Genomic DNA, 11,101 nt, shown 5'->3' with positions numbered 1-11,101 from the left:
ATTTGACTACAGTGCCGATTTCTGTAAATTTTCAAATTTCATTCCATTACTGTCCGCCCCTTAAGTGCGTTGTTCCAATCATCTATATAGTATATATAAACAACCCACATGCTGGCTATTTCTGGGCTGATTGCCCTATATTAATACGACCCTTTTAAAACTAAACATGCAACTAAATCGCGCATTTGAACGTTTTAATAATCCGGTATTCAGAAGAGGTTCGTAAAATGACCGAAATGCAAGGAACACGTGATGTGTATTTGACGAGTCAAACGAACATATAAAAAAGTTATCATAACTCAACCAAGTTGAGAAAAGAGGGGAAGTACTACGGAATGCAACATGTGTCTTTTGATATAACATTGATAAAGGTAAGTGGCGGATTCAGGGATGTGTTCCGGCTTTGGAACTCTCCTTTTGTAGGAAAACTTGTCACCTTTGTGTAAAAGGAGCAAACAATGGTCCGTAACCGCCTTTCCAACCTCACCAGAAACTCGACTCTGATGACTATCTTGCTATTAAAAAATATTCTTGTTGTACTAATTGCTATTCATATGTGAAATATATAGATATTAATGATAGTTATAAAGATAATGCTTTTCGTAACTGTAAATGTAACTTTGTTATTCATTGTTTGTGTGGTTTGATCAATGTGAGAAAAATATAAGATTCAAGTGCCTGTGTTTTGTCTATATCTTTCTGTAGACGGCATTGTCTTGGTCGCCCTTTATTTACATACCCTTTAACCATATCTTATTTTTCTTCACAAAAGAGATGTCACACAAAAAAGATCGGTGGTGATAACATTGACCTCAAGATCTAAAAAATCAAACTTTTTTTTAAAAATTATTTCAGTCTGATATATAATATAAGTCAAGGTCTCAGCCAATTATTGACATTACAACGATTTTACGTTTTATTAATCATTCCCGCTTTAATCTCACGGGTGTAATATCGAACTGTCACACATTTTTCGAACTTTGCCACGCGTCTTATCTGAAACCGACGTGCAATACCAGGACGTATAGATAGATGAAGATATGAACGGAGAAAGATTATCAAGTTCGGGATCAAATCTGAGGTTCAACTAAATGTGGTTCATTTTCACGTATAAGCCTGTAAATTAAATTGGTTTCCTGGTTTATTAGGTCAAAATTTGGAGATTGAATCAATTGCGTCACAAACATTAGGTAACATATAAACATTGCAGTAACGTGGTATTAAGATACATTGAATTCTTAGTCATATGTAAGCACAATAAATTTCAACATCTAAGTAGAATGAATACGGAAATGAGACCTTATTTTTTTCGCTCACGTTTCATTCTAAATATGGAAGGAAAATATTTTTTGTTCTACATTATATTTGAAGTCACCAAGCTAATCATCTTGCTTTAGAAGAGTGAGTATCATATGAGTTAAAGAGAAGACATGGGTCTTATATCTTTGTGTTAAAATAGCAATACATTTGAATTTTGTGTTTTTAACACATATACTTTTTACACGTCTTGCATATCTTAATGTTACATATAACCATTTGAAATTTTCGATTTAACATTTTCTATATGTAAAAGGATAACGATCATTCTCTTGAAAACAAATGGTAAAAATGTCTTGTCTCATCCGTAGATTTGTTACCTTGTATTTTTTAATTTCCACAACTTGGCTGTCGGCTTCATACATAAATGAAACATTAAATGATTATAGACGTCTGTATTTGAAGTTAATTTAGAAGCATGCTACAGTTACATAATGATTTAATCAAGCTGTTGTTAAACTGCAGGTGATCTGATAGAAACCTATAAATAATTACAAAATTTCTACGCTGTACAAATACATATAACGATAGAATCTTAAAAAAAGAAAAAAATATTTCGTGTGAAAAAACAGCAAAACATCCCTTTTTATGGTAATTGCCACACAGATTGAACAGAATGGTTTTCTATAATTTGTCTTTTAGATACTAACGTGATTCAGAAAGGATTTTAAATTATTGAAATCTTGCGTCCCTCAAACAATATTAGCAAATACCTTTTTGAAAATATACCCCTATATATATTATTTAATTATTTTAAACGACTGAACATAATCAATCACGTTTATAATTCTGAGTCGCCCCTTTAATATTTTTTTTTGTCTGTGTGTGCGTTTATTTCTGTTGCTTTGCTTTGCTTTACTTTTGTTTTTTTTCTTTGCTCACGAAAGTCAAGCTCTTGATGCTTTTCTTGGTACATTTCACCTTAATATTACGTTTGTGCTCATGATTTCACGATAAAATGACTAAAACGTATGGTGAACTGTAACTAAATTACCTGTATATATTGCAGAAGTGTGAATGCCCTCTCGGCCACTGTCCAGATTTAACTAGTAACTGTCAAACTTAATACTTTCACGTTATATATAGCTATTATCAGAGGACGACGGAAATTCACGTTAAAAGTGTAACTAAGATGAATTAAATCATGAGCATTATAATAGATTAAAAAATAGCAGTTTGACCAAAGCCTTAGTACATATGAACTTATTGTCACGAGTTATTGACATCATATTTATTCTTTGAACTTAGTTTAAACCAATTATGACTGAAGCTATCATTGCTAAATAGGAAGGCTAGTCTGCAGACCATTCAAACTTTGGAGTTGGTTGTATCTAAAAAAAAATGTTTTAGACCAACTGTATTTAATTTAAAATGTTTGTATATTGTGTAAATTTTAGTCGATTGTGTACACTAATGTATTTGTAACAACAGTATAACAGTATAAGTTTTATCCATTTGCATTATACAGTTTATATTTAGATTTGTGTAGTACTTTGAGAAAAATATACTTAGTTTACGTTACATTAGGGTCGCCATACTTCACTCTGTGATTGAATAATCTTTTGCTTTTAATTCCATTTCGGGCAAATAACCTTTTCATAAGAGAAAATTTTGTGAAAAGGGCTTAGTCATAGTTCAGAGAAACAAGAGAGTTAGCCCCTCGGAAGAAAATATCGTCTGATCTGAAAAGTAAGTATTACGCGTTACTTACTGCTTTCTCTGTTTATTTACCGATTTAAATGCTATTGCCAAATCTGTATATTAGGTATGAGACCAGGTTTAACAAGTAATTAAAAAAGAATACAATCACATAACAACAACCAGATAAAGGCTAGAAACCACTAATTCCACTTCCCATAGGCTTCTATGTAAATTTCACAATATCCAATGGCTTCTCTGGACTTTACCTTAACTTTAACCTGCAGAGGACTATATATCAGCATGATTCTACATATGTCAGCTCACAATCCTCAGAATGGCATGTGGGGTTAGCAGACTTGCAGTGCAGTACTGGTCACCGGAAGTGAAGTGTCTATAAATAGCATGGAAAATCCCAGTGTTTTCACAAGATAGGGGTATATTTAGAAATCATTATGGAGATTAAGCTTTACACCACAAGAAGCAAAATGCGCCTATAAAATGTACAGAAATGTTTTTCCTTTCAGAAACTGTTTAAATTGTTTTGTATAAGATGAGAACTTTTTTCACAGCACTATGAGGAACATGGGTAATTTTTAGGACTATTTTTGCGTACGTTCCAAATGCTCATTGGTTGAATTGGTGGTCTGTAACCTAAATATATAGACATATACAACAAAGAATATTAAGTAGACAAAGTAACATGCACGAAGAAACAAAGGTAAATGAGAAAACCGTGAATAAACTAAAAACTTGGAGTGTTGACCAATTGTACGGGCAGGGTTTGCATCCTCTACTTTACTAAAAATGCCCACCGAGTGAAACGAAAACTAAAGGTATTGATGCAATATACGGATCCAGTAGCTGATTTTTGTCCCTTTACGTTGTCAGGGTTTTTCTTCTGTTAATATATGTTTTGTCTTTTTGTTCAAGGTTTCATACTTCTAAGACTAGTATGTATGACAACACCCTACAGAAACTCGCACACAGAATACAACAATAAAAATGTTTACATCTGGTAAGAAGAATAATTCATAAGAAGCACAAAAGGGTAGCACTGTTTCTTTCTTTTAACAGCGACCACATCTGACCCATCATTTCATTCAACAGATATCATTGACCAGAAAAAAAAATAATAATGGGGGATAATGCCCAGAAGAACATCACCTTAATAACACAAAACTGACACATACTATGAAAGCTTCATCCAATTGTATCTACATACCCTATATACTAGTAACATGAATAAAATTAAGTATAACTTGATATTTCTATATTTGTATTTTCTTTTTTAGATTACCTAGACAGATGCCACCGTTTATCAATTATATCATGCCTTTGGATATAAAAGTTATTAAGCTATTTTTGTCTCCGATTTGGGAGTGTTACATTGATAATGTTAAACAAATTTGAAAGTGTATATTTTACCAATTTATACAGGAGTGTGCATTAATAATTTTAAAGAGTACGAGACAATGATATCGATATTTTAAAAATTACGTGAGATAAATCATTGTGTTAAACAAGTATAGCATAATGATAGTATTTTTTTAAAGCTGAAAATGGTTGTCATTATTTAAAGATTTTCAAATCGATGAAAGCTCAAAAAGGATTGAAATTTTCGAACCAGATCTCTCGTAAATGTATTACCAACATACATGTGACACATGCATTAAATTGTTGTATGAATATTTTAAATAATCCATTTGCAGACATGGTTCATTTTTAAATTACTTAACCGTTATGTTAAGTTTCATTTTAATAGACATCTTTAACAAAAATTCCATATGTAAAAACGCTAATGCTGGGCCAAATGTAGTATACAAATATAAAAAGATTTAAAAACAGTGATTTTGAAACATTCAGATTTAAGGTCTTTTATGGGATAAGCTTCTTGTTTAATAATTTTGGAATTTAAATTTCAAAACGCAGATGACAGTGGCGTATCTAGGACTGTTTTAATTGTACGCAAAATTACGGCGAGGCGTCTTGGGGGGGGGGGGGTCGCTCAATGCCCCCAGTGAGTCCGGTAAGGCAAAGCCTTGAGGGAAACTCCTGATTTTTAACGATTTTGGAGCCAGTTTTTCAGAGCCTATACTACGTTCATGGTATGCATATGTGATAAATAACCTTTATTTCATCTTTAAAATGTGTGTTTTTATTTTTGTTACTTTTTCCGAAAGTACGCAACTGCGTATTTGCTTGTAGGCAGCTACGCTCCTGGATGATCATAATAAATAATGTACAAGTTTCTTCCGTTATCTCATTGGATTGCGAAGTGAATATTTTGTTATTTTTAGATATATTAACAAATTGTAAACAGTATGACTTCACTTTATGTTCACATCAGATTTAGGAGACAGTTGTCATGTCCATAGCGTCTAAAAAGTCAATAAACGACCAGATAATGCATTGCTGTTGAACCCGATGGTTACCTTGAATTGGGAATGACTTCCCGCATTTTCGCTAAATTTGCTGTAATGGTAAAACGGAACGGACAATAAACAGCATTTTGGGTTCAGAAGATCATCGGATCAATAGTATTAATGTCCTTGAATCTTATTTGACTTCTGTTACTACGATTGTCGCTTGTTTTTGCGGCGTAGAGACTCTGCCGTAACCCCTTGTATTTGTTACCTACATGATGCGGTTCAAGCGCAAAGGCCACTAAACTTTCCCATGCGTAATAATACATGTATATTTTAAACTCTTCACCTTAAATGTATCCACTGAAAAATCAATTATTCTCAATGTTTAAGTATGAATCAGAGTATATCACTTCAGTTAGTGGTCATTGATCCTAAAAATACAATATAATAACATTGGCGTGTGCAAGGTTATCGGAAGTGTATCTAGAGTTCTCTGTGTCAAGAAGGTTCAGTCTACCTTTCTAATTAGGACACATCGACGTAGGTAGTTACGTTTGTGGGTGAACGACATTCGTTGATAGATTGACGTAAACCGAACAGGCCCGCTTCTATATAAAGAGTGAGAGTGCAGCAAAATGCTTCAAAACTTGACAAATGCGTTGATTAGTAAACTTTATTTATTTAACACGGAGTTACAACATGATCGATTTTATTTCAGTCGTTATCATTCTCGTTTTGTTGTTAGTGGATTACTTGAGAAAGGATAAAAATGGTAACAACACTGAGGATAGTTTTCACGAAATCAATTTACCTCCTGGCGAAAGTGGGTTACCATTTTTAGGCGAAACTCTGCAATTTTTAAAGAAAAAGGTAAGTTTCTAGTTGTCCAAGTTTTTATTAATGTTGAGTAAAATATGAAATTTTTAATTATGTATAAAATAAAAAAAGTCAGAAAATATCTTCTTTTCTCCATAAGTAGTAAAATAAAGATTATTAATAAAAACTTCGTAAAATTAACACTTTGCTTATTTTCAAAGATTTATTCGTTGATCAAATTTGTTTTCATTGCAGGGCCAATTCTTTAGAGAGAAAAGGGAACTTTTTGGAGAAATTTATCGCACTCATCTTTTTGGTAAACCAACAATTCGCATTACCGGCAAGGACAATGTAAGAAAAATTCTGTATGGAGAAAACAAAATTGTAAAATCTGCATACCCCGCATCAGTCCGTAAATTAGCTGGTCCCAACAGTTTGACAATGTCATCGGGACAAGAACATGATAGAAGGAGAAAATATTTGATGCAGTTTTTGAGGACGGACTTTGTGAACCAGCATGTTTCAGGACTTTCTGTTTTTATGATGGAGAGGTTACAACAATGGAGCGAACAACCTTCAATTGACATATTTAATGAGACAAAAACTTTGATAACAGAAATCTCTGCTAAATTTCTCATTTCACCCGAAATCGACAGTAGTTTAACAAAAAGACTAGTGCCACTTTATGATGACTTCACGAAGAACCTGTTTTCTCTTCCCATCAATCTGCCTGGGTTTGGATTTCATAAGGTATGTAGTACTTGATTATTCTCAACCTGTTATATCTTTGGCATTTATTACTGTGTTGTTTACATTTTACACTCAGTTCTGTTCATTCATTGCGTAAATTTTACTGTTAAAATTTTACCACGAACAAACAATGGATATGGAACTTTTTGTTGGAAAGAATGGAAGAACACGCAAATGTATGCCAAAATTTGTTTTTTTTACATTATATGAGTCAAATTTAATGTCTGTTTCAGGCTTTAAAAGCAAAAGACGGACTAAAAGAACTATTCAGAGAAGCACTTCTGTCTAACAAAGACATTGATGGACGATTCCCTTCCGTACTTGAAGCCTATGGTGCCACTCTTGAAGAGAAATCTTTCAACGAAGACGCATTTCTAGATGCTGTCCTTGAGCTCTTGTGGAATTCTAGTGAAACGACTAGTAGTAGTGCTTTCTGTTCCGTCTACTTGCTAGGGAGACACCCACAGATTATTGAGAAGATACGAAATGAGTTAATGGAAAACGATGTATCCACTAGTTACTCAGAACCAATAAACCATAAACAACTCCAGTCCCTTAAATATGTGGATATGGTGGTCCGGGAAGTTCTCCGCATCATGCCTCCTATTGGTGGTGCTTACAGACAAGTTGTCGAGGAATTTTCTGTTGGGGTATGTACATTTTACACTTAATGAAAATGATGGTACCATAGTAATGGACCATTAAATTTTTTGTACATTGCTTTGGCTTTAGACAGATGTTGTAAAACGTATCTAAATACAAGAATATTACAGAGTTAAATAAAAAAAAAACTTCCTTACCAACCCCTCCCCCCCCCAAAAAAAAAAAAACAAAAAAAAAAAACTCGTGTTCATTCCGAAAATAGTGAATATATTTGTGTCATTAGGGATTTCATGGTCGTCTCGTTAAAATTCAAGACGTTACATATTTCAGACCAATGTACCGATGTTTCATACCATATTGTTTTATTGCCTTGTATAAAGTCCTATATTTAAATACATGTATTCAAAAGCGTGTATTATTGTATTTTTTAGGGATATACCATTCCAAAAGACTGGACAGTAATTTGTGGTATTAGAGAGACACAAGAGAATGATTCATCTTCAGACGACCCCCTTGTTTTTAATCCAGATAGGTGGAACGAAAAAAACAGTTCCAATATACCATTTTATTCTTTTGGAGCTGGGAAACGGTTGTGTCCAGGACAAGCTTTCGCAAAACAAGTACTTAAATTATTTATTGTTGAATTAGTAAGAAATGTTGAATGGACTATATTCAATGAGGAATGTGAACTTGTTTATTTTCCCACTCCACAACCCTGTGGTACAATGACTGCTTGTTTTAAAAATCTACAGACCACTGATGACTTGTAGATCCCAAACTTAAATATGTAACTGTGCCATAGACTGTTTTGAATTAGTGCCATGTTGTTGTAATACCGGTGAAATATTTTTACATGCTATTTTTGTTATATTGTTATGTTTAGTACTAAACTAATATATAAATTATAAATATTTTTAAGAGAAAATAAACTTCGATTCAAATATGTTTGTGTCTCGTTGTGGTAAACCTACATACAATAAAACATGTCATCTTCAGAATACTTGTATAAACTTGTACTATAACATAACTAATTATTATAAGCTCAGACTTTATAAGACCAGACTTTAAAAGGTTGAAAGTTGTGCGATAGAAGTATACGCAATGAAATTGGTGAAGACATTTATATTGAACACAAATTCGATCAGAATGATTTTCACATCTCTGAAAAGACAAAACATTAAACAATAGAACATAAAACAAAATCCATACAACGAATACGATTCAACGAACACCTAAGATTTATTTCGTACGATGTGAATCGACTTTTTGTAGTCATTTACCTTTCTATATATCAAAATCAATCCATGAATGTGACATTCAAGAATATATTAGGAAAAGAATAAAACATAAGGACGAAAGGACGAAAAAACAAAAACAAAATTAAATACAAAAAAACAAAAGACAAAACAAAACAAAACAAACTATTTTCCTTAAAGTGATTGATATTTGATTCATAGCTTTGTTCATGTCAGCAATATTGTAATATAAATGTCTATTGAAATGTCAAAAAGTGAAATTACCTATTGCAAGTTAAAATCAAACAAGTAAATGATGTTCGTCTTAAAGTAAAATCAAGGATAACCATAATCAAAGCGAAACAAATCATTCTAAATTAATGGACAAACACCAGGCAACAAATCGAAGACAGTATCCACGATCAATTTATGGGCGTCAAAAGAAATCATCAAGGAAAACAAAAGTAATTGAGATACCTGCCCAACCACAGACCGAGGTCATGGAAAAGGTCATGGAAAAATTGCTGCCCCTACTTTTCTTTAATTAAAACACATAAAAAAAGTTTAATTGAGCGTCAACAGAAATAATAAAAATAACTATTGAGTTCTTTGTGCTCATTTACTCAGTTTCACTTTGAGATTAAGCACACACACACAAAGGGCGCTCTGACAACAGAGCACTGGGTTGTGTACCCCAGGTGGTGGAATGGGGTACCCCTGGCATTTAATTAGCTGGGGTCGTCAGGCCATAATACGGAAAACCTGACCGCAAAACGTTCCTCGTACGTTAAAGAACCTTTCTGTGGTATTCTTATCGGATTAGGAAACATTAGGCTCCGCCACAGGACGCTAAATTGCCCGACCCAACCCATCTCTCCCTATTTCCAGTGGCAATCAAAATTTGCCGACCCCATTCTTCTTGTGTCCCATCCCATTTTTCATTTCATCATCATTTCATGTTCATCGCCATAGCTGAACTATTGGTGCTCGGGAGTTTTACCCCAACAACCAATCAATCATTGAATATTGTCAAGTACTTATGTCACTCTGACCGTACTTGTTTGTGCGGGAATTTACAAGTTAGTTAAGAATATTATCACGTAAGTCACATTACCAATACGTTAACACACAAATTTTAATGTTACTCATATGCAAAATCAGCTAGTAAATCATAATTAGTTATCATGTAATTATCCCATCCATGCAGTAATTACAAATGATATACATAAAAATCGTTTGAAAGTGCTGACTTCTATTAGCCAACTTAGACCAGGGATCCTGTTATATCATATGATACTGGTAATGATACTTTTATATAAAAAAAAACGAACAAAGGAAAACTGATTTGTTGGTATATTTAAAATATATGTAGCAGGAATTGTACTTAATTTAATTCCTGTAACCATAATATAAAAATATGAGATGTGGTATGATTGGCAATAGGACAGTCATCCGTCAACAGTCAAGCAACGAACAATTAAGCTTCTGCAGGTCACCACACGGTCATCAATAATGGGCAATACCCATACCATAAACCAAGCTGTAAAAGCATCAAAATAAATAAAGTGAAACTATTCATAAAAACGAAAATCGACCAAATCTATAGAAAAAGCAGTAACCGAATAAAAATGAACATAAAAAAAAAAAAAAAAAAAAAAAACAACGACAACCACTGGACTACAGGTTCCTGTCTTGAGACAGACACATGAAGTATGTAGGTTTTATTTTTGTTGTGTCATCAATGAATGAATTTGCAATGTATCAAGCACACGAGGCATGCTGTATTTATCAACCAAAAGCGCAAGTATGAAAAAATAATGAGTAGTTAATCGTATAAATAAAAATTAGCTTTATAAAAATAAAACAATAAATAACCCCCTTTTCAAGTGTATTAAAATAGAAATAAATATGCAACGAATAAAACCAATACAATTCATAGAATAGACATGCATGATATATTTACACACATGCATTTTTTATCAAGCATATTAAGTTCAAACGGAACACAAGTTGTTTCCTCATTCCTTAATTTTTCCACGTTTTAAAATGGTAATTGTGAATAAATGATGATTAAGACCAAGCAATGCCTTTACATACTCAAAAAGTAGTACCTTATACAATTTTTGGATGAAATATTAAGGACGAAGACCAATTTTAATATCAATCTCTTTGATTTCAACGTTCATTCCAATAAATTGTCAATCGTCAATCTTGATTGAAATGTCGGAAATGACAGTTTTCTAATTCCGTTGATCCGACGCCTATAAAGTTAAAAAAAAGTTGATGAGGACAGTTATTTCAATACTGCTGAATAAAAAAATATCAGTGTTCATATTATTGACTTAAACGAATCTAGATACATGTGGCGTGTTG

The 11,101-nt window shown here is 32.9% G+C and overlaps 1 protein-coding gene across 4 annotated transcripts; it reads left to right on the top strand.

The window, feature by feature from the left end:
• Positions 1 to 210: 210 nt before the first annotated feature.
• On the top strand, positions 211 to 8,436 carry LOC148621607 (cytochrome P450 26A1-like). 4 transcript variants are annotated; one of them, XM_088576160.1, is made up of 6 exons: positions 211 to 371; positions 3,889 to 3,973; positions 6,043 to 6,194; positions 6,396 to 6,890; positions 7,124 to 7,540; positions 7,925 to 8,436. In XM_088576160.1, exons 2-6 carry the CDS (start codon positions 3,961 to 3,963, stop codon positions 8,261 to 8,263), a joined length of 1,416 nt encoding a protein of 471 aa, XP_088432286.1. In that variant the 5' UTR covers positions 211 to 371; positions 3,889 to 3,960; the 3' UTR covers positions 8,264 to 8,436. The 4 variants fall into 4 exon arrangements, with proteins under 4 accessions (XP_088432286.1, XP_088432285.1, XP_088432283.1 ...); XM_088576159.1 differs by lacking the exon at positions 211 to 371 and adding an exon at positions 1,255 to 1,401; XM_088576157.1 differs by lacking the exon at positions 211 to 371 and having other exon boundaries at positions 4,251 to 6,194.
• The last annotated feature ends 2,665 nt before the right edge of the window (positions 8,437 to 11,101 follow it).

The sequence above is a fragment of the Perna viridis genome, chromosome 3 (genome assembly GCF_037379345.1).
Source record: "Perna viridis isolate PV_CMFRI_1.1 ecotype Kerala chromosome 3, ASM3737934v1, whole genome shotgun sequence".
Lineage (NCBI taxonomy): Eukaryota > Metazoa > Mollusca > Bivalvia > Mytilida > Mytilidae > Perna > Perna viridis.
The sequence above is the reverse complement of the archived record's forward strand: the minus strand, read 5'-3'. Positions and strand labels throughout refer to the sequence as shown.